The sequence below is a fragment of the Psammomys obesus genome, unplaced genomic scaffold (genome assembly GCF_907164565.1).
Source record: "Psammomys obesus unplaced genomic scaffold, mPsaObe1.curated_primary_1811, whole genome shotgun sequence".
Taxonomy (NCBI): Eukaryota; Metazoa; Chordata; class Mammalia; order Rodentia; family Muridae; genus Psammomys; species Psammomys obesus.
Window position 1 is genome coordinate 7,743,989 of NW_026590062.1, and position 24,359 is coordinate 7,768,347.

At 44.9% G+C, this 24,359-nt stretch overlaps 1 protein-coding gene across 3 annotated transcripts in view; it reads left to right on the top strand.

Moving 5' to 3' along the window:
- Positions 1–24,359, top strand: part of Med13l (mediator complex subunit 13L) — a 221,437-nt gene that overhangs the window by 174,309 nt on the left and 22,769 nt on the right. For 2 of the 3 annotated variants that reach the window (XM_055605858.1, XM_055605861.1), the window contains exons 8-17: positions 1,776–1,941; positions 4,222–4,326; positions 7,927–8,658; positions 9,559–9,784; positions 10,707–10,812; positions 11,125–11,249; positions 13,705–13,804; positions 18,230–18,450; positions 18,970–19,175; positions 22,708–23,645. In XM_055605858.1, coding sequence (XP_055461833.1) covers positions 1,776–1,941; positions 4,222–4,326; positions 7,927–8,658; positions 9,559–9,784; positions 10,707–10,812; positions 11,125–11,249; positions 13,705–13,804; positions 18,230–18,450; positions 18,970–19,175; positions 22,708–23,645 — 2,925 coding nt within the window. The remainder of the gene's footprint in view (positions 1–1,775; positions 1,942–4,221; positions 4,327–7,926; positions 8,659–9,558; positions 9,785–10,706; positions 10,813–11,124; positions 11,250–13,704; positions 13,805–18,229; positions 18,451–18,969; positions 19,176–22,707; positions 23,646–24,359) is intronic. The other variant, XM_055605859.1, reaches the window with a different exon arrangement.

The window sequence follows — 24,359 nt, forward strand, 5'->3', positions numbered from 1 at the left end:
CAGCTTTCCCCCCAGATCCTTAGTGAGATTGTGTTAACTTTAAAATCAAATGTCTGCTGCATATGTGGTGCCTTGACCTCCAGTCACTTCAGAATGCTGAAGCTCACACTTCAAAAGCAAGAGTTTGTCTGATGAGTCTTGTTATGGCTTTCATAGCCCTGGATCTTCACTTTCTTCCCCCTTCACTCTCTGTATTGTACTGCACTGACCTTGGGGAGATAATCTCCCACTGTTCCTCATCTCTGAAACCGTCTGAAGGGTCTCATATCTTTGTGGTCAAATGAACGAGTCCAAATGTCTCGCCGTACAAATAGTTTAGGATAGCCCAGCAGTGTCTTCATTGTCCACTGCAGCGTTGCCTGTTGGCCGCTCTCCTAGAGCAGGCTGCCTTGTTCCTGGCTGCCAAGAGCTCTTCTGATAGGTCAGCGGGGCTGCCTAGTGTTGCTGAGGTCACTGTGTCCTCTGAGCGGCTATCTCTTTTTGCCTCTTTTGGATGCCTAGAAAACCAGAGACAGCTGCTTCCACTCCCATGAAGAACTCTCATCTTGCACTCACAGCATTGCCATGGACATTTGAGTCTTGTTATCTACTTTGATGATTTGTCTAGTTTTTAGTACAGACACTTAAAAAAAGAACTGTTGGAAAATAAAATGATTTTTTTTTTTTTTTTTTTTTGCATGGTGACCAAGTATGGATTTTTTTTTTTAAAAAGATATTAGTGAAATGTGTCCACTTGCACTGCTAATGCTTTGGGGTGGGGGTGGAGAGAAGGCTTCAACTGTTTAAAATATTGGTATTTGCTGCTTTTGTTTTGTTGTTTTTTGTGGGGATAGACGGAATCATCTCACAAAATACTGGCTTTGATGAAGTCATCATGGAGAATAATTTGTATTATAAGGGAAACTTTAATATCGTCAAGATAGGAGTACAGATTTTCCAGAGTCTCCATTGGCTTTTTGGTCAACATATTTTGTTGAGAACAGAGCCCATGGCCTAAATAAGAGGGAGCCATTTAATTGACTGGACATTGCTTTTAGGCTGGTAAGAGCTTTAGTTACCAGTGCCATGATAGTGGCTGTGGCCAGAAGGAATGGGTCACCCATCAACAGGGTGGAGGAAGTAAACTGGATGCACTTGAAAGAAGCCAGTGAGTCTCCCTCTGCTGACAGAAGGTGGAGACAGTCTCTTTCAGTGTGTTAGTGCTAAGCTTGGGTAGCTCAGATTGGGAGTCAGGCAAGCAGTTCCCCACACCAGTGTGCTGATGAGTTCTTCCTCTTGCTTGGGTGCCGTGAGCTTTTATTACACAGCTGTCTAGTTGAATGAACACAGAGCTGCCTCTGCTTCTCTTTCTGCTTCAAAATGTACTAATTGTGTTTAGTTTCTAAACTTAGGACAAGTAATGTATGTTTGCATTTTTAGTATTACAATCATGATCTCTTCCCTATAAGTAAAGCTGCGTCTAAAACATATGGGGCGAGATGCCTCTGTGTGTCTTCCCAGGTGGCTTGTACATGTACATGTTTATCAGGTCTGCTGCTTTAGGGAGAACATGACAAACCACACAGACTCAGGCAAGATGATATTAGTTGGTTAGTGGTGTGTTGTCTGGCGAGGAGAGGTTGCAGGGAGGATTTTCTTATCCCCACATATAGTGTTATTGCCAGGGGATAGGAGACAAAGCTTCACAAATGTGAGTTTTGGCAGGTAAAATATTCAACAATCTATGTACACATGCATTTGTGGCAAATCCTGTTCTAATTGTACTTTCTTTCCAGGTGAAAGTGGAGGCATGCCGAGTGCTGCCAGTCACCTCAGTTCCCAGGATGGGGGGATGATAACTATGCACAGTCCAAAGAGATCCAGGAAGATCCCTCCTAAACTCCACAATCACATGGTCCATCGAGTCTGGAAGGAGTGCATCCTCAACAGAGCCCAGTCTAAGTATGTAGTTAGTCACATCTCCTTGACTACAGGGTGAGGAGGGAAGTTAGTCACATATAAAACTGTGTGTGACCAAACCTGAAGATCTTCAAATTGTTGTTTTTATGATTTAAACTCAGTCAAACATAATGTAAAACAAAACATTTGCTTTACCTGAATTGGATACTTGAAAATTCTTGATCACCCAAAGATTGGCATGGTATTGATGTGACATTTGCCAGCAGGGACAGCTCAGAGCTTTACCCTGATTGCCAGGATGGCAGTCAGGGTTTGACTTTCCTTTGTGTGCAGATTTCTGAATGGTTCCCGGTTACAAAGGGAAACAAGCTCCTTGGACACTTGTCATGTGTTGTCGTTGTGTTTTCACCATGAGTGCACATCTAGAGATGCTCTTCTTTCTCCATTGCTTTCTGCCTGTTTTATTGCGCATTGTGTGCATGTGCATGTGTGTGTTTTGTACATGTACATGTGTATGTTTTTACTTTTATGTATATGGGTATTTTGTCTACATGTCTGTGCATGCCTGGTACTCACAGAGGTAGAAGATCTCAGACTCCTTGGAACTGGAGTTGTGGATGGTTGTGAACTGCCATATCAGTGCTGGGAACAAGACCCTCAGGTCCTCTGCAAGAACAGCCAGTGTTCTCAACCTGTTTGTCAATCGTCTCCCTAACATTTCATAACATTATCTTAAAGAGCAGTGCCTATGGAGGCCAGAAGAGCTGCTGGGTCCCCAGGATATGGAGTCATAAGCAACTATTAGCTGCCAGGCATGGGTGCTGGGAACCAAGCTCAGGTCCTCTGGGACTGAGCAGGCACTCATTAGCACTGATCTCTTCTCCGGCCTGTCTCATGGGTACTCCTGTTGCTAATAACTACTCACTTAGAAATCATTTAAGTGCTTCTGAAGAAAGTACTGCTCAAAGTTCTGAATGTGGGTTTAATATCTTGTCTTTTGGACCAAGCTTTTAGAAAATTGATGTTAAATATTTGCTTTCAGATGAATCTGTTTGGAATAGGTCACTGAAGATGCTAGACAAACTCTAAAGTAATTGTACAGAAAATCATAGTCAAGTACTTGAAGCCTGCCCCGAGTCACTTAGAAAAGATCTTTTCCTTCAGAATAATTGGTACAAATATTTTTACATCTATCTTCAATGCCTAGATAATTTCTTTTTCAAGGATGGTGACCCATGCCTGTAATCCCCACTCTGGGGGAGGCAGAGGCAGGCGGATCTCTGTGAGTTCAAGACCAGCCTGGTCTACAAAGTGAATCCAGGACAGCCAAGGCTATACAGAAAAATCCTGTCTCGAATAACAGCAACAACCAAAACAAAACAGAAGAATAAGATAATTTCTTTTTCACCATCTTCTGTGTTTACTCAGGAGTAGCCTCACACCTCTGCTGTTTGTGATAGATCACATTCCTCTCTTACTGGCACAGAGTAGGGAACTGAGATACACAGGAAGGTAGAAACAGGCTGTGTCTGGAGGATTCCCATAGGGCCACGTAGTGAATCTGTGACATCAGCTGCTGGGAAGGGAGCTGGCCCAGAGCACTGCCTCTGTTCTTGTTTCTGTTGGCTTCTTACTAATAACATGTAGGAGATAGTTTTGATTTCTTCTTTTTAGTTCACATTAAAAGGGCTAGAATTTAAAAAAAAAAAAAGTGCTAGAGTATTGTCTTTAAGTGGTACTAAGTAACGTAGTAGTTTGAAGATTTAACAACGTAAGAGAGTATATGTAATTTGTAGATATTTTCAAACAGTCATTTTAAAAAATCTGATGTAATTTTAGGTGACTTTGTATATATCATGTCTCACCCCCTTTCTCTTTCTATCCCACTCTCCCTCCCTCCCTTTTCCTCCCTCTCCCTCTCTCTCTCTCTCTCTCTCTCTCTCTCTCTCTCTGTCTCTCTCTGTATGTCAGTGTTTGGGGAAGGGTGCATATAAGTATGTGGTACTAAACTCAGGCCTTGCACATGCAGACAGAAGTGACTTCTAAAAGGAAGCAACAGTGAGTGGTGCTGGATATTGTTCCATTGCTGAATATATGCTACATGTAAGGTGATCTTAAGCAGCAGCATTTGAACCGCGGCGCTTCTGTGCATATAACAGACAAGCCAGATGAGCAAGTACCTCTTACTTGCTCTGGACTAATGTTTCAGCAGGGTCCATTACTATGTAAAAAGTATTCACACCTTTAAAAAGAAAAAGACTTTCTCTATAGAGGAATGAATTATTTCATGTTTATATACAGTCACATTTTCACCCTTTCTAGGAGGAACCAGATGTCAACTCCCACTCGGGAAGAAGAGCCTGCTCACAGTCCTGCTTCCTGGGACTTTGTAGACCCAACCCAAAGAGTTGGCTGTTCCTGTTCCAGGTGGGTGTGGAGAGGCAGCAGCAGTCGCAGAGAGAGCATGGTCCACTGTTGGTTGGCCACGGGCCACTCAGGCCATGTCATTTCAGTCTTTACTTGAAGCTTCCTTCAGTAAGGAAGGAAATAATCTGTCTTGTCTCATGTGCAGATGGCAATTTTATTGTCATGATTTGGAGTTTGTTACTGAAAACTGGTTGGCTGAAGTCAGTAGAACTTTGAGGAAGTGACTCTTGATACCCTTTCTATTGAGGATCTTTGTTATTGTTAGAGGTGTTGTTTGCAAACACCCCCTGAGCACCAAGGTCACACAATAATGCTGTCTAGGTTGCTTGGCTCTAGGGTGTTTGCATGGCCCCAAATGCTTCCCCTTTCACCCCTTGTCTTACCAACCACTGTGTGGTAGTATAGGTTCTCACTGCCATGGATCTTCACGTTTTCTAGGGGAGGTAAATCTTATCTTCCAGTTCACCTGATGGTTAGGGCAGGCCTTGCTTTTCCACTCATGGGCCAAGAGCTTCTGAAGCATAGATATGGCTCTCATGGGCCTTCTAGGAATGAGGATGGTCTGTTAGAAGGTAACTGTTATCATCTCAGCTCAGGTGTTACTGATTTGGGGTTAGTGGACTGACTTGGGGAAGGGAATGCAAACCCTTTCCACTGACTCAGATAGAGTAGTACTGTCCCTATTCCTGTGTCCCTAGCCCCTGTGCTCTTACCAAGCACTGTCTTAGTGGGCGGCCCTGTTCTCGCAGCCAGTCATCCTTGAGGTTGGTTTGCTGTGGAGGAGCTTTGTGAAGGACTTGTTTGCTCACTAGGTTTTCTGTCTGAGCCCATGCACCTCTCCCTCCTGGCTTGTGACCAGTATGCTTTGAAGTAGCAGAATATGTACATATTTTACTTTTGACTCTTGGCTATCAGGAACCATGCATGGTAGGCCTTCTTTTTCCTGATCTTTTCTATATTCTAGATTTATTTTTTTTTAAAGATTTATTTATTTGTTATTTGGACATCATTCTGCCTACATAGGTGTCTGCACACCAGAAGAGGACACCAGATCTCACTATAGATGATCATGAGCCACCATGTGGTTGCTGGGAATTGAACTCAGGACCTTTGGAAAGACAACCAGTGTTCTTAACCTCTGGGGCATTTTTTACAGATTTATTTATTTATTATGTAGACTGTGTTCTGCTCACATGTATGCTGCAGGCCAGAAAAGAGCACTAGAACTCATTATAGATGGTTGTGAGCCACCATGTGGTTGCTAGGAATTGAACTCAGGATCTCTGGAAGAGTAGCCTGTGCTCTTAACTTCTGAGCCATCTCTCCAGCCTCCTATAATCTGGATTTTTACTTATTAGTATCACATTTAAAAAAATCAGCTACTATGTATGTACTCTGTACATTACATAAACAATGCTTTACTTTTTGTGCTCTGGGATTGCTGCTCTAGTTCTTAGCCAAATTCTTATTCCCAAGGCTTTTCCTGGTCACTGCTGCACTGCCTTCTATGTGTTAACTTGCCTCCGGAGACCTTGTGCTCTAGTCCTTTAATCTTGGAGGGTATCTTAGTTAGGTTTTCATTGCTGTGAGGAGACACCATGGCCAAGGCAACTCTTATAAAGGACATTTAAGTGGTGCTGGCTTACAGTTTCAGAGGTCCTTTATCATCATGGCAGGGAGCATGGCAACATTTAGGCGGACATGGTGCTGGAGAAGCCAGAAGTACATCTTGATCTAAAGGCAGCAGAAGGAGAGAGACTGTGTTCCACACTGGGTGGAGCTTGAACATAGGAGGCCTCAAAGCCTCCAACAAGGCCACATATCCTAATAGTGCCACTCCCTATGACCAAGCATTCAAACACATGAATCTATGGGGGGCCCATATCTATTTATATCATCACAGGAGGCCTTTGTGAAATGTCCTAGTGGTGGGTATGTGGCTTTGTGATAGAGCACTTTGGTAACTTTTTTATGCTCAAGACCCTGGGCCTAAGCTTTAGTGTTTACCCACAGACCTTCCCACTCCGGTGGTGTTTTCACCTGTTGGCTTTTCTCGATCTGGTCCATCACAGCCACTTCCTCTGAGATGTCTACTGTCATCTTTTTTTGGAGCCACCAGTGTTCCTTCACTGTGTGGTTCTACTTTAGGTTTCTTCCTCCTACTTTGGAACACTTTGCCCTCCCTCCCCCCGCTGCACTTCCACATTGGTCCGGCTAGGCTCCTTGGTAATTGGGAGTATGGCCCATGCTCTCTCAGTGCAAGAACAAGATCATTCTTGTTCTTATATATTATGCAGTTGAGTCATTTATGGGGCTGGAGGAACCACCTTCACAGATCCTTTCTTTGAAGAGTCTGCATAAGAACCCTGCCAGAAGCCGAGTGCAGCTAACTCTCCTGGGGAACGTCCAGAACTGTGCGCATGTAAAGGGTTTGATCTGATGAGGTGTTCACTGATTCCTGTGCCCTTGGTGCATAAAACATACCTCTGCCTATACTTTGCTTCATAGCCTGATTTAGTCAGGTTTGTTGTTGTTGTTGTTGTTTTAAGAGTAACAAAGAGTTTGACCAGAGTGTTTGCTGATGATCTGCTGTAGGATTGCCAAAACCTATGGAATGCTGTACTCACTATTTAATGGCTGAATGAAACAGGGCGGCCATTCTGCTGTCCCACTAAACCATCCCATTATGCCACACAAATCCATTTTACTGCCCACGAGGGCATCATTTAGCTCAGTGCAGCAGTAATTTAATACCACCCAGGTGGCCTCAGGGAGTCACTGCTGCACCACAGGACAACTTGCAGTCTTCCCTTGGAGTGATTTACAGAAGGGGAAGCTGGCTGACCGGCTGTGGAACTTGGCTACACTGTAAACTTGGCATCATTTAGTGGCTCTAACTGAGCCGTTCCTCATGCCTGTGCTTGCCGAGATGTGTGTCCTCTCTGGGGTGGGATGGGGCTTAGGTGCATTTTTGCGTGTGTTCAGATTCCCAACCTTTGACCTCCATCCCATTGTCACATGTCTAAAGTTCACAGTAGACTCACATTTCTTCCCCAGGTAGAGTCAGAGGCAAGGATTATTAGTGTATGTATCATGTTGAGTGATCTTATTTATCTTAGTTTCATACTTTGGAGGGTGGAGTACAGTGATTTTGTTCTCAGTTTACAATTTTACATGTCATTTAAGCCATTGTGTATTACAGTTAGAATGTTAAGAACTAGAAATTGAACTTCTGCATTTTTTTTTCTTTTTCTGGTCATTTAATGTTGGAGAGAAAGATGCAGTGTGAGGACGATATTTGAAGCTCTTATTTAAATTAGCACCATATGAGATTAGCGGGGTAGTGATTTCTATTCTGCGTTAAGTCTGCTTTTTTGCTGCTTGACCTTACATGTGACTGGTTTGTGGCTTCCTGTTGGGGGCTTGTATTTGCTGCTTGTGAACATAGTTAAGTTGTAGGACCCTTCAAATGTGTGATCCAGTGATCCAGCATGTGCCTAGGAAGTTAGACCCTCACCAGAGACACTTCTTTGGTGGCGCTGCAGTCATTTGTTATCTGTACCTGGGTGTATACTAACTTCAGTTTAACTCTCACTGTAGGCATAAAGTTCTAAAACGGTGTACTGTGGGACCCAGCCGACCTCCCCCAGGATCTCAGCCAGGCTTCAGTGCAGGACCACCATCATCTTCATCCTTACCACCTCCTGCTTCTTCTAAGCACAAAACAGCAGAAAGACAAGAAAAGGGAGACAAGTTGCAAAAGAGACCCTTGGTGCCCTTTCACCACAGGCCTTCTGTGGCTGAAGAGTTATGCATGGAGCAGGATGCACCAGGACAGAAGCTCGGGCTGGCAGGGATAGATGCCTCCTTAGAGGTGCCGAGCAGTCGGAAGTATGATAAGCAAATGGCCGTGCCTTCCAGAACTACAAGCAAGCAAATGAATCTGAATCCTATGGATTCTCCTCATTCCCCCATTTCCCCTCTGCCACCCACACTCAGCCCTCAGCCACGAGGTCAGGAAGCAGAGAGTTTGGACCCACCTTCTGTCCCTGTGAACCCTGCCCTCTATGGAAACGGGGTAGAGCTTCAACAGCTGTCCACTCTGGATGACAGAACTGTCCTCGTAGGCCAAAGACTGCCTCTGATGGCAGAGGTCAGCGAGACAGCCTTATATAGTGGGATTAGGCCCTCATATACTGAGTCATCAGATAAGTGGTGGCGGAGTTTTCGTCTCCCGCCCAGTGAAGATGCTGAGTTCCGGCCTCCAGAGCTTCAGGGGGAGAGATTTGACACCAAACTGGATGTGAACCCAGAGAGCACTGCACTGCAGAGGTGAGGTGACTGTTGGGTAGGTCCCTGGACATCATGCTCTCTTCTCTCTTTGCCAGGTCTTCAAGGAAGAGATGAAACCAGACTTTCCTTCCTCTTGTAGACTGTACACGGGTTGTATCTCAAAGTCAAAACCCCCATTCGTTATGAGACTTAGCAATGTGGTGGTGTTTAAATACATGACATGCAAAAGTTTTGCTGTGGCATTTTAGGACACATAGTATGGACTCATTTATATGGGGGCTACTGCTTGTTAGTCAAGAATGTAACTTTAGAGACTTCCCATATTGCACACTTAGCTCTTGAGCCACTCATCATTCTAACCCGTGGTGCAGGGGACCTCCCATAAGCACCCTTGCAGCCTCATCTTTGTGCTGAGTTGCTGACTGAGCCAGAACTGTGCACTTGGGAATCTGCTCCAGGAATTGTGTGCCGATGACCTGTGTTTTGTGAAGAGTATGGGCATGGACTGACACAGCTGCCTTAGTTCTGCCTAATCATGCTTAAGATCTTGAAAAACAAAAACATGGTACTGGGGATTTACTAGGTCTTTTTTTTCAGTGTTCAGTTTAAATTTTCTTTTAAATCCTAAATACTGTGCTGGTGAGCTGGCTCAGCAGGCAAGCACACTTAGAATGGGGACTGGTGACTGAGTTCTCTGTCTCTGAAGTGCTGTGTTCACTGTGAGTACTCTGCTGAGTCCGCATCAGCACTGTCCAAGCCTGACCATTGACTTTAATCTCCAAAAGTGAGAATGCAGGGACTCTGACCTTCAGGTGGTGCCTGTGCATGCACACACATACACAAAGAAGATAATAAAAATTTAAAGTCATAAATACTCTTTGAAAAAAGACATAATTTTACCTTATCTTATTTAAATTGTCACATATTTTTTCCTTCTAGACTCTTAGCACAACCTAACAAGCGGTTCAAAACCTGGCAGGATGAGCAGCCTCAGGTACAGCTGCTCCCCGTCCTCGACCCGTCACCTCTGTCACAGCAGCCTGGAGACACGTTAGGAGAAGTCAATGACCCATACACCTTTGAGGATGGTGACATAAAATACATCTTCACAGCAAATAAGAAATGCAAACAGGGAACGGAGAAGGACCCCCTAAAGAAGAACAAGGTACCATTGACTGTAGAGGGAGTCCGGCAGGCTGCGGGTTTTGTTGTTTCTTCAATGTGTGTGGGAGACTCCTGAGGCAGAATGTCTGAGGTAGTCCTGCCTGGTTGCTCTGTCCTCATACTCATGCTCTTGGTACTATTGTACGGAACAGCGTTTTGTTCCTTCTTATGTCATGGCTCACCTGTGTTCCAAAGTCAGCCGAACGTGAAGGAAGCTGCATATCTTCCAGGCTGTAGCTTGTCCTGTCATGCCTCCTCTCATATGCTAATTATTGTTGGCCTATGCTCCCTGCTTATTTCTTTTAAGATATTGTGCCAAAGTATCTAACATGTAAAGCAAAAAGTGTTAAGTGCAGTGTCTCTCTTTATGGAGTACTTATGTTCACTGTGCTGAGAGCTGTGCCTGTATTTCTCTGACTCCATGTCAGCACTGCCCACAGACTGTCAGTGTGAACTGGTCTGGTTCCATTGCCATGATAGTGAGTACTGGATGTGCCTTCTGGCTTTAGCCATTTAAGGAGGTGTTCTGGAGAGAGAGAGAGGGAAGTATGGTAGTCAGAGAGGCTGATAGAGTCCAGGGGACAGTGTACAGGATCTGTGTAGATCCAGAGGCTTGGTCTGTCATTTAACAACTGTACTATTACTTAAGACAGCGATTGATACCAGGACAAGTCTCTAATGAAGTGACACCAGCACATGAGTCTCTGAGAACACCTAGAGGGTCGGAGAGAAATGGGAGTAGTCCTTGGTTCTGTATAATGCAGAGCAAGGACATGCCTTTATCCCTTTGGTTGCTTAGACCATGGTTTCTCACACTGCTCATAACAGGTTCCATTTGACGCGCTAATTCTTTGTGTTCTCCCTCATTTCCCACACTTTGGGTTGCTGTTCATGTGTTTTGTTTGGCTGAATTTATTACACAGTCAGAGGATGGATTTGGTACCAAGGATGTCACTACACCAGGTCATTCCACGCCGGTGCCTGATGGGAAAAATGCCATGTCTATTTTCAGTTCTGCTACCAAAACAGGTGTGTACATTGTTATTCACTCACTTGGATTGTTGCTAAAGTAAAATGCAAAGGAAATTCTTCTCAACCTAAGATTATATTCTTATTGCTATAGCAGTAATTTGAGCTCAACTTGAATGTGTTTTGTGGATTGTTTTCGGTTTGTTTCAAAGCTGATAAGCATACTTGGAAATAATTGTGTCTAAATTTAAGTAGGACATAGGGAGGAAATTCCCAGCAGACCTTGTTCACTGAGGTCCAAGTCCATGTCCTTCCCTCTCCCCCTCAGCTGAGGAGCCTGCTCACTCTGTGTCCTTGCCTCCTTTCCTGCAGATGTCCGGCAGGACAATGCCGCTGGCAGAGCTGGCTCCGGGAGCCTGACGCAGGTGACAGATTTGGCACCTTCCCTGCACGACTTAGACAACATCTTTGACAACTCCGATGATGATGAGCTTGGGGTGAGTCTGCTCTAGCTGCACATGGGAGACCCACCACGCGGGGGTCCCATCAGGTTTCAGGGTTTCTTTGTAGTGTTCTGCCCTAGACTCAGGACTCTAGTTTTAGTAGCTACATGTGTTTCAAAAGGCTCCTATATTCAAGTACCGTTGAATACTATTTACTGGTGCTTTTTGTTTGTTCTACATCATTATTCTTCCTAGCTAAAAGAAAATACTAAATTCTTTCATATTTATTTTAATAAACCCTCCTAATTATTACAGGACTATAGAAATATGCTATATATATTTCTGTAGATATGGTTTTCCAAATAATGCAAACAATTTTCTTCATCTAATAACTGAGCAGGTATTGTGCAGTCACAGTGTTGTGGTAGAATGTAGACACATGATTACAGTGGTGAAGAATTAGAACTCTTTGGAAATGACCTGAGCTAAGAGTCCAGAAGTTCGTGTGCTCTTCCCCTTCATCTCTGTTTCTTGTGCAAACACTATAACACCTGCTATTTCTGGGGACGCTAGGGCTGAATAATACACACCCTCTTTTCAAAGAACTTATTTTTTTAGTTTATTTATCTTTTTTCTCCTGTCTATTTTATATAAACTTTTAAAATAATTTGATGATCAGTTTCTTTGTGACAGGTAACTGAAGCAATTATCAAATTTACATATCTGGTTAAATTACTAAATTTATGCTGGAAGCACAAACTTCAGGTAACACAGGTATAAATGTATTTATCGCTATGAGTTCAGCTGCAGACCAGTTTCTAAGAATGCTGACCATGAAAGTGCAGAGCAGGCAGGGCAGCAGTGTTTAAATTAAGGCTCCAGGTTAAGTAGGGATCAGATTTCTAACTTTAAACCCAAATGTAGCTAATTAACAGATCTTATGCACCTTCAGTGCTGCACATGCCTACATGAGGCTGAGGTCATGATGGCCTTGAAAAATGGATTTGACTTGAAAGGGCAAAGACTGGGGTCATGAAGTGTGGGGCCTTGGGTAAGTGTGGAATGAGCCCTGAATGGACAGCAGAGAGAAGCCGCTTCTCACTGGGGCAGGCTATCGGCCTTCTCATCTGCTCCTGATGGCCCCAGAGAGGGAGGACCTTAGGAGGAGCTTGCCCACCTTTCAGGACTTCCAGGACTCTGCTGAGTGTGGACCTGGGAGAAGCGTGTGCACTGTTTCTGTTCTGTTTTGTTTTGTTTTTTTTAATCAGTCTGAATTACAGAAAACAGGAATCCTATTTGTTATTTTTTGAATCAGAACACAGGAGCCTTAATTCAAATACTTAGTACCTAGAAGAAAAGAACATGGCGGTGTGAACAATGGCTAAGAGAAAGGACTTACATTTCCTTGCTGATGGTCTGGGCTTTGGAGAGTTCCCCTCTTGTTTTGACTATCAGGAAGATGGGCATAAGCTTGGCTAGGGTGGAGGGACTAGAGGGCCATGTTAGGAGCTTCTGGTGGTGATGAGAGTAAAGCATGGGAGGAAAATGAATCACATCAGCCAAGTAGAAGGAGCAGGAAGAACAGGAGGAGAAGGGCGGGTGTTGTGGAGGGCTGGCACTGTTACTGTCACGGTTGGTAGTGATGGAACTGTCTCCTCTGGGCCCGTGACCTCATTCCCTATACAAGTTATAAATTACTGTTGGGCTTAATGAAGAAATGGCTCCTTGGAGAATAGATTTTAAGCAATATTAAACACAAAGGAGATTGAACATTTTCAATTGAATTCTTATTTCTTTGAAATAAGGAATTCTTCTTTGATTTCTCCTCTAGACTTTATTGATAAAAGTAGCTTACCTAGTGAGTGGAGGTGGGAGGCTGCTGCTTGAACAATCAGATGTGTTTGAATTGAATTGCACATTTCACCTGTATATTATGTAGGTGTAAATAAAAGGCATTATATCTGTAAGGTCTATTTTTTAAATTTAATTGGATATACTTTATTTTGTGACAACCCATCTGAGTTCTTAAAGGCACTCTTTCCTGATAAGGAAATTGCCTTGTTTTGAATGACTGGTCAGTTGTCTGTTCATTCTACGGTTCTTAGATGGAGTTGCCTTTATGCAGATAAAGGTTAATTGTTAAGTGGGAATGATAACGCATAAACCTATAGCTTTGGGGAGCAAAGGGTCACTATGTTAGCTGCCTCCTCCCAGAGAAGGAGAGCCAGCATCACAGCCAGCCACTGCTGGGATACAGTCGGCCAGGTACCATGCCAGCAGAGCTGCACAGGTTCGGCCTGGAGGCAGCGTGGCTGAGGGCCTGTGCAGTCTGCCCACCATGCCCCTGAAAACTCACTTCTCCCTCCTCCTGGAGAAGCTCCTTGGTGTGTTCCGGGCATCACAGCCTGCAGGTAGTTCTGGGAGTCGCGTGAGGACCTGTTGCTTTATTTTTTTAAGGGTCAGTGGATATGGGCTCTGATGTGTTTTAATGGCACCACTTTGTTCTCAGGCCGTGTCCCCTGTGTTGCGCTCATCCAAGATGCCTACTGTTGGGACTGAGGAGCGGCCCCCTGGAAAGGACGGAAGAGCTGCTGGCCCTTACCCTCCAAGTAGGTTCAGGAGCCTGAGCTGACATGGTTGCCACTGAAAATTCAAACTTAAGAAGTTAGTGCTTCTGAGAAGGCAAGAAGCTGACCGGAGACAGAAACTATCCTCACTTGAAGTAGTGCTGTTTTGTTTTCAAACTGAGAGTGGCGCCACGGCGAAGAGGGCAGGTGTACCTGCTGGGGGTTGCTTCTCTAGTAGGTTACAGGCTGCACTAATCAGAGATTGCCACTATGGGAAATTGCAGAAAATGGTTCCGCTTTCAAAAATGTGGTGGACTTGTGATAGTGAACGTTGGTCGAGATTCACTTTGCACTCCTGTTTCTTGTTTGAGGTCACTTACGTTAGTACCATGCACATTAGAGAACAGTGTGGCCTTTACCTGAGGGAAGCTCAGGCCCCGCAGAGAAGAGAGTCAGAGTGGCTCTGCAGACAGTGAGGCAGACACCTCCTGTTGCAAATCATCCTGTAATTCGTGCTCACTGGCTTCAGCTGTTAATGAGAACAAATTGAGGGGAAAACCACCATGTCATAAGATGAGTCAAAAAGTTTTATGAACCTATAAACGTAGTGCTGATTCACTCAAATGTAGACGTGGGACCATGTACAGAGACTGGATTTTGACAATTTAAGTAAATCCATAGCTTTTTAAAATAGCAAAGCTTTCTCAAGCATGACATGGGCGGAAATGAATAATGATAGCCAGCCAGTTGCTTTAAGTTTTTTTTTAAATTAAACATTTTTCTTTTTTTATTACTCTACACTGTAGAATTTTACCAACATGGGATTTCATGTGAAAGAAACATGTGCGAGTAGAGTGGGTCAGGTGAGGACTTTCACATGTGCTAAACCATTTAGTCCTTTCCCTTTCTTTGTGTGAGAGCACACAGCAGGACACATTGCAGTGTCTGAAGATGCAGCCAAGGTGGTCCACTCACTGCAGCCCCCTACAGCAGCATCATTAGACTGTGTGCTACTGTTTGATTTTTACTCAAAGGGAGAGAGTTTTAGAGAGAATGGACTCAGAATTTGATGCTTAAGTACAGGCTGTAAAATTTTTAACTCACTTGAGTTAAAATATAATACTGAAGTAAAGAGCCAAAAAGATCCAATATAAGACCTATGTGAATCTGTACTGGGGAAAGGAGGGGGGGCAATATGGAGGGATGGAGGGATAGATGGATGGATGGACAGAGACAGACACAGTACCTAGACACACAGTGTTCCCTCCTCAGAATAGCAGCACAAGCAGCTTGGCATGTTTGCATTTCTGCTCAGCTTTCCAGAGTGCTGAGGAGCTATGAAAAATAATGGCCACAAGGACACCACCCAGCAGAGTACAAAGAAGCTACAAGCTCCGGCCACATACTCCATGGAAGTAATTGCTAATGGATTTTTACTGAGCTTTATATGTCAAATGCCATTTTTAATGTAACCAAGAATGAAAAGTCATTGAGCACTTCCTTGGGGTCTCTCTGGAGTCATGTGCTTTACATCTTCAGCTTGTCTCAGCTTGGTCCAGCTCTGTTGTGTTCTGAATGCCCAGTAGCCACTTGTGGCTAGTGCAGACAGGTGAAAGAAAAAGATCTCTTACTGCTACTTTGTTTGTGTAATAATGAAGGATCAATGCACTGAGCAGACGAGTTGCCTATGAATTTCTTTGAAATCATATCTTTTTGAAGACTGGGTCTGAGAGAAAAATGAAAGAGTTGGACCATTCAGGTTAATTCTGTGCATGGGCTTCTGCTCTGTGCCCTAAGGCAGAGGGATGCTGAGAAAGAAGCCAATGGTTTTGGGTGTGGAGGAGGGTGCAAGGCAGCTGGAAGGAATGGCAGGGGCCAGCCCCTTCTGTCCTTCATGTAGTTGCCCACCCCCTTTTCTAGGAACAGCATTGTACCAGCCAGTTCTCTGTTTGGAGGTCTGGTGATTGATTCTCAGGCTTCCTGCTTCTCCCCCATACACAGTCGCTCTGCATCTGCTCTGAGAGCTTGTGTCTGAGCAGTGTTTTCATTGCAGTGAAGTCCCAGTTGGAGGGTGGTCAGCCCCGTGCTGATCTCATGCTGTGTGTTGAGATGCAGTGGCGGCCTGCTCACTGGACCCTCATTCTCTATTAGTGTGCAGCGTGAGGCATGCTTACCATGCTGTGGGTGGGGATTGACAGTAGAGTCTCTCCCTTAGCCGTATCTGATGAGAGAATGGTGGAGAACACTTCGTAAAGAAGGCCTGTGGCGGCTGAAACTGTGTCTTGTCTTTGTGAAAAGGAGAAGGGTGCCAGAGGCTTTGAAATCGTGGGGCTCTGACTTTATTAGGTAGCATTAGTAAGGCAGGTAGCCTCAGCAAAAATAAACTTACCATGTTTCTTACAGAAGTTTCAAAGCTATTTATTTTGTATCTCGATTTTTAATAAGATTTCATTTTATTATTTTTAATAGTGGGGGTGAGGAGGGAGTGCATGCTTGAACACGTGTACAGGCATCTTTGGACGCCAGAGGTGTTGGATCCCCTGGAGCTGGAATTTACAGACATTTGTGAATGGCCATGTGGGTGCTGGGAACTGAACCTGGATCCTCTGCAAGAGTAGCCAGTGCTCTCAACTGCTGAGCCACCTCTCCCGCCTGTGTAATTGTTTGTTTGTTTGTTGTTTGAAAGGGTATCACTTTATAGCTCTGGTTGCTCTGGAACACAGCTGTGTAGACCAAAATGGCCTTGAACTCAGAGATCTGCGAGTCCTTGCCTCCCAAGGCCTCATCAGTGCTGGGATTAATGGTGGCTTTGCCACCATTCAGCTAACAGTTAATATACAGGGTAATGGGCTTCATTATGAAAACACACACATACTGTTTTACTGTTCCCTGTTCAGCTTTCCCTTCCAGCCCTTCCTATTTGTTCACCCCTCCTCTCACTGGTCCTGTCTCTTCCCAGATAGACACTCCTCCAGAGCCATTGTTCAGGTAAAACCTTTGCTGTAGTCAGAAGATTACTACTGTGATTCTAGGAAAATTATGCTTTAACGTCATGTTAAAAATGTTAAAAATCAAAGCTGTTGTTCTTTAGAGGAAACATTAGAGGTGCAGTGTCTGTTTCTCAAGTCAGTCCTTACCCTACAGTAATCTTACCCTTTGTTTGGAATAAAATAAAATGATTTGAGTGGAGTCCTTTCTCCTGCTTTAGAGTTAATAAACTTGTATATATGGTCTTCAATAGTTGGCTTGGCTAGCCTTCCTAGTTGTAGGCCTGTTTAAGTTGGAAATCCTACTGTAGAGACAGCAAGTAGAGAGAAAGGCTCTGGTGGGCCACTCACACCTGCCTGTGACTCCCACTTCAGGGTGTCTATTTGCTCCCTCTATGTAGTGAAGCTGTTGGAAGTTCCCTTGTCCCAACGGAAAGCAAGCATGCCTGTTGAAAGTTACATATCCAAAGGGGGACTTGCTACTAGTGGGCAGTGAGGCCCTGAGGGAGGATGTGTCCCAGACATAGCAGAGCTCTGCCTGGAGGGTGTGGACCCTGATGAGAGTGCAGTCAATGGCATAATTAAGTTTATTGTTCCATATGAATTCCTGCTTAAGGGCTAGGTGCCACATACCAGCTCAACTAAATGTTAGGGCGTCAAAAAAGGCAACAGCCAATAGCTGAGCAAGTGGGGACATCAAATTTGATTTAAAAAAACAAAATCACATTTGGAACTCCCAGTTCCAAGCACATCACACCACCTAGCGGCCACACCTTGTAACCACAGCTTGCACTGCATTAGGCACATGCTTCTGAGAATCAGGACCTCAAGCCAGTTTGTGAACTGTTTGTGATATACAGATACTGTGAAGATGATGGGAAATGGGTTTCCCTTTCTCCTTGCTGGGGACAGAGCTCAGGAATGTGCACAGGCTTGCAAAGCTCTGGCCATAAACTGCTTTCTGGCCACTGAGTGTTTCTTAAACTGTGTGCCCTGTCCCGTTGACAGTATCTTTAGAGTCTGGGTAGTGTTAACCCTAACTCTAAAACTTCAATATAAGTCTGGAAAGACTCTGTGGAATTGTTTCCCCAAAAGAGCTGAATTGTGTGATTCAGTTACACAAACCTCCATCCTGGCTCTAAATAATTTTTATTTTCTATAATATTTCAAAAACAATTGAAAATGAAGATAGACTTTTTCACAGTGTACTTGGATTGTTTCTACTTTCTGTTTAACTCATCATCTCCTTCCGTTTTTTTAAGAGGATCGATTATTGGAAAAGACAGTTACCCACTCTGCTAACCTTGGTCACTACATCAGCATTACCCCATGTCATACAGCACCAGGAAGAGAGTGGGTGGCTGAGGGTGGCATGTGTCCTGACATTCCATTAACCTTGTGTGGACACTGCTGTGCTTGGCTGCACGTCACAGTTTTCAGGAGTCTTGCTGTTAAGATGCACTTCTAATTTTTTTTTTAGCAGTTGCAGACTTGCAAAGGATGTTCCCCACCCCTCCATCATTGGAGCAGCATCCTGCATTTTCTCCTGTGATGAATTATAAAGATGGAGTGAGTTCAGAGACAGTGACTGCTTTGGGCATGATGGAGAGTCCTGTGGTCAGTATGGTCCCCACACACCTCACAGAGTTCAGGATGGAAGTGGAAGACGGCTTAGGAAGTCCCAAGCCAGAGGAGATAAAGGTAATAATCAGTGCATGAACTTCCCCGAGGCTGGGTGGCTTCCCAGTAGGCGCCCATAGGACCTTCAAAGCAGTGTTATGTGCACCATGTACAGGCTCGTAAGGACCATTCAAACTGGGGCACAGGGTCTGAAGAAAGGGCTCGGAGGTTAGGAGCACTGGCTGCTCTTCCAAAGGTCTTGAGTTCAATTTCCAGCAACCACATGGTGGCTCACAACCATCTATAATGACATCTGGTACCCTCTTCTGGCATGACTGTATCCCCCCCTCCACACACATATAATGAATAATAAATAAATCTTTTTTTTTTTAAAAAAATGAAAGAAACTGGGGCCCATCACTAGCATATTCACTCCATGACCTTTGCTTCATTAACAATTTTGACATTAGAATTTTTTTTTATCATTGTAGAGAACTATTGAATTATAGTTGATTTTGTGCCTGTGTTTTATGAAATACCAAGCAACTGTGGGTGGTTCCAGTTTGCCAGCATTAAACCAACCCTATTTCATTGTCACAGGACTTCTCATACGTGCACAAAGTGCCGCAATTCCAGCCTTTTGTGGGGTCCTCCATGTTTGCTCCTCTAAAGACGCTGCCGAGCCATTGCCTACTGCCTCTGAAGACACCTGACGCCTGTCTGTTCCGGCCCTCGTGGGCAGTTCCTCCTAAAATGGAACAGCTGCCCATGCCCACTGCAGCTGCTTCCATTAGAGATGGTTACAAGTACGTGTGGGGCTCAGCCAGTTACCGTATATGATGCCACCTTATCACTTCTAAGTACTTGTCACAGGGCGCGGTAGCTCACCCTTGGAGACTGCTTTCTTGGCCATTCCTGCTTTCGACCATGTTGTCTTATATGGGAAATTTTCATGGGTTCATTTTAAATGAAATTTCCTAAGTATCGACAAATTAAGATTTATTTTAGAGAGCTACGTGTAAGTCTAAGCTGGTGTTTACTCTAGAGTCTATACTTGATTGGAGTTGCTGCTATTTGTTGGTGACAGGAGGAGCTTTGACTTTTGTCAGGTTCTGTGTGGGACTTTTAATGACACTTTAGAATTAGGTAAATCAGCAGTCAATTGAGATGTGACTTGGGGAAAGTGAAGGGGAGATATTATGGCAACTTGGACATCCTGTACTGCCCAGAGAAATAGTGTTTATGTCAGCAGTGCAGACTCTGCTTTCTCTGAAATAAATAACTTCTTAATCAGGTAAAGCAAATCATCCTTGCAAGTACAAATGTGTGTCCAGTCACATGCATGAGTGGACAGATCAGCAGGGGGTGCAAGGCGCTGATGCTCTGCTGGGTCTCACTGCAGGGACTGGAGAGATGAGCAGCTCCAGCCCTTCTCAGCGGCAGCAGTTGTCAGGCAGTGAGACTGAGGGGTGATCTGGGCTTACTTTTTGTTGTCTTACTTTAAATTGTTAGCAGCTAATTCAACGATAAGTTTTAGGAGCCAGTCAAACAAATCTGTGGCTCAGGACTCACCTGTGGGCCACATGTCTGTACCCTATAATCAGCTGTAATTCAGTGACAGACCCCAGCAGTTTACATAGTCAGTGTCAGAATGAGGAACTGGGGTGGAAATGTGACAGAAGGAGACTGGACCTGGACCCTCTGTTCTTTACAGTGGGATTATTCTATCCTGACTACCCAGAACTTTTTGGAAAGCTCTAGCAGCCAATGGCTGCTGACCGCAATGGAGAGAACTGTGCTGCATTGCCCTACGAGTGTCTAGCCTGGGCTGCTCCAAGCACAGTTGGGCTCTAGCTGCTGAGTGAGGTCCTGCAGCCCCGATGCCCAGGGATAACTGCCATCCTCCCCATCACAGCTCCCACCCAGTGCATGCATTCTTGGCAAGCAGAGATTAGACTGGCAGTGCTGCAGAGCCCTATGATTCGAGGAAGGTGCCTTGTGTCCACAGCATCTAATGTGGCCGTGGGCCAACGCTGGCCACTTACCTTGTGGCTGATGGGTTGTTAGCTCTGCTTCATTAAGTCTAGCGCTGGGGTCCAGGAGCTGCCTTACTGCACAGCACAGCTCCACACTGTCAGGTTCCCGCTGTGCTCGCCAGTGTCCACCACCCTGGGCTCAGTGGTCACGCTCCACACACTTGCTGACGGTTGCTTCAAGCCTGCTGTATGACACGGTAGCTTTTCTGTCTCTCTGCTGACACAGGGTTGGTTTTCAGGCCATTCTTAATAAACAGGGAAATCAGGCTGCTAAATAAGAGGAAGTATTTTTCTACTTAGGGAATAATTGAATTACTTAGATTTTTCAGTTAGATTTTAGTCATGTTTTTTTTTTTTTTAAATTCAAACTGCAGAGTCATTTTAGAATTTTGTTGACCAAGAAAACTTAAAAGGAGTCTGATGAGCATGCAGATAGTTCTTTATTGCACTGTTCAATTTCTGTGTCAGCTTTTGTCTGTCCCCAAGAAACCCCTGTATGTCCTGGTTTATATATTGTCTGATTTAGTCTCCTGGGCCAGTGGTATAGGTTCTAAAGATTATAGGGCAATTACTTGTACACGTGAATGGATATTTATCTTACCGAGGAGTGTCATTATAAGCCCAGGGTTCACGTGCCGAAAGAGCCATTAGGACTGTCACTGTCGCTCACTGATGCCTTGTGAGTGCAGAGTGAGCTTGTGCACTGTCTCCAGGTCTGTGGGAATGTGTTGAGCATGTGTTTTATAATAGTAGAACATCCAAACACTACAAACACTGTCTTGTTTTCTGCCTGGCTGCTCTCCCCAAGCCACTGCTTATGAGATTTAAAACAAACAAACAACAAACAAACAAACAAACAAACCTGTCCATCTCAGGAATGTAATACAAAACATTGAAAGACGAAGGGGACTGAACCCACAGAAACCTCTTGGTGCCTCTTGACCACAGTCTGCATCCTTCCCAGTGAACCTCCATGCAGCACAGGGAGCAGGGCCAACAGTCACATAGTGCTGGGAATATGCAAGCTTAGCTAGGGCTGCTTCTTGAATTAGGAAAGTGCCACATTTGAATGTGTATTTGGTTGCACCTTCTTTAGTGTCATTAAAGAATTACATCCTCAAAGAAAAGTATACTGGCAGGCTGTCAGTTTCAAAACAATAACGGTGAAGCTCCAGAGTAAATGCAAGCACTTCCCTGCAGCATTTCAGCTAGTCTAGTCTGCACACCCATGCACTGTCAGCTGTTACACCACTTAAGAGAATTTCCTCCATGCCCACTCTCATATTTTCTTATGAAAAGAATGTAAGTTTTCCTCTCAGTTCCCCCAGCAAGTCAAGGTGAGGACTGTGTAGTGTGGATTGTATGTATGTATGTGTATGAACAGTGACATTTTTAAGAATTCTAGAATTTTGATTTCTTTAAAAAACACAGAAATATGGGACTGGAGGGATGGCTCAGAGGTTGGGAGCACTGGTTGTTCTTCCGGGGGTCCTGGGTTCAGTTCCTAGCAACCACATGGTGGCTCATGGCCATCTATGGTGGGAGCTGGAGCCCTCCTCATGTATGCATATGTGCAGGCAGAATAGTGTATAAAAGAATGAATCTTTAAAACAAAAACAAAACCACATAGAATGTGCTTTCATTTTAATCCCAGGTTAAATGAATGTGTTTTCATTTTAATCCCAGGTAGGGATGTAGGGCTGCTTTAGAGTGTCCACAGCAGCTGACTATGATTTGCCCCTGCTCTAGCAGAAGCTTGGATTTTGCCAGCTATAGATAATTTTTGTGATTGTATGACACTTGGAATTCTGGGAACTTTTCAGAGTGTCCATAAATGTCAGGTCCCCCAGAGACAATGCCGGTGATTGTTGATCATTTAGGAAGGTTGGTTGTGGTTTGTTAGTAGCTGGGGTCAAAGAAGAAATAAAAGGAAAGAAATCAGAATCAGGGATCTCTATCTTTCTCTCCTCGATTCTTGTTTCTCTCTTATCTAGTGTTAGGGAGTAAAGCTGGGAGTTGGAGGTGGCAATAAAGGGTGGGAAAAAGAAAAACCCCACAAAATAGCAAAGGTCAGCTACAAGTGAGTATGTGTGTATGCATGTGTGTGCGCATATGTGTGTTCATGTTCTCCTGCTTTGCTTCTGCCCCTTCTCTCCCCTTCCTTTTTTCACCCCCACCTTTTTTCTTTTGTGTTTGAAGAGAAAACTGTACACCCAGCTGCTCAGTGCAGGCGGAGGTGAGGTGTGTCGGGTGGCTTCTGTGGCTGCTGCCCTTCCTCACTGCTACCTTATCTCTGTTGCAGCAATGTGCCTAGTGTTGGGAGCCTCGCAGATCCAGACTATCTGAACACACCACAGATGAACACCCCTGTGACACTGAACAGCACCGCTCCTGCCAGCAACAGTGGAGCTGGAGTCCTCCCATCTCCAGCCACTCCCCGATTCTCTGTCCCCACACCACGAACCCCCAGGACTCCAAGAACTCCCAGAGGTGGGGGTACTGCTAGTGGCCAAGGATCTGTGAAATACGACAGCACCGATCAGGGGTCACCAGCCTCCACCCCCTCTACCACAAGGCCCCTTAACTCTGTGGAGCCTGCCACCATGCAGCCAATTCCTGAGGCCCACAGTCTCTATGTCACCCTGATTCTGTCAGATTCCGTGATGAATGTCTTCAAGGACCGGAACTTTGACAGCTGTTGCATCTGTGCTTGCAACATGAACATCAAAGGGGCAGATGTTGGGCTGTACATCCCCGATTCCTCCAAGGAGGACCAGTACCGTTGTACCTGTGGGTTTAGTGCGATCATGAACAGGAAACTTGGTTACAACTCGGGGCTCTTCCTTGAAGATGAGCTGGATATTTTTGGGAAGAATTCCGATATTGGTCAAGCTGCAGAGAGACGCTTAATGATGTGTCAGTCCACTTTTCTTCCTCAGTTAGAGGGGGCCCGAAAAGCCCCAGAGCCCCCCATAAGCCTCCTCCTCCTCCTCCAGAATCAGCACACACAGCCCTTTGCTTCTCTCAGCTTTCTGGACTACATCTCCTCCAACAGTCGCCATGCACTCCCCTGTGTGAGCTGGACTTATGACCGGGTGCAGGCGGATAACAACGATTACTGGACAGAGTGCTTCAATGCGTTGGAGCAGGGGAGGCAGTACGTGGACAATCCCACGGGCGGGAAAGTGGATGAGGCTCTGGTGAGAAGTGCCACAGTGCACTGTTGGCCTCACAGCAACGGTAGGTGGCCCAGAATGCAGATTTACGTCAGAGGTTATCTTGCTGTAGATGATAACCCACACCCTTCTTCACCTCATCATAAAGTCTAGGATTTATCCTAAGGGACCGGAACTGAGGGTTCTGCTGTTTCCCCTACATTGAGGAGTGGGGGTGTCTTCTGCTGACAATTTTGGAGAGAAGTAATTGCCCCCTGAAACTTTGCCAGAACACTGAATCACAAACAGGCAGTGCATGCTGGCAGCTCCTGTTCAGCATTCCTGCCTACAGGTACCTTCTGGATGCAGTTGCCATGGTGTCTCTTCCTGAAACTGGTCACACATGTCTGGAATATTTTGTCTTTCTGGTTTCTCAGTGTGCTGCATCACTGGGTACAGTGACCACATCTAACTTTGCTCTGGTTACAGGGCACATCCCAGGGGTTTGTGCCACTTAAAATTGCCAATCAGCCCTCAGTCTAGCTTAGTGGTAGAGCTTATGTTTTGCATATGAGAAGCCCACATTTCTAGTACTGTGGGGAGAGAGGGAACTTACCTCCAGTTGACAAACATTTTTGGAATTGGGATGTACAGATGCTGAGCAGGTAGCTCCCTTCTTTCTACTCTGTGACACATCCAGGCATAAAAGGTAACCAGGGAAGAAGGCCCCCTCCTTTCTTGACTTTGTAATCTGTTTGGGAGAGTGAACATTGCATATTAAATAATCGCACAGGAAACA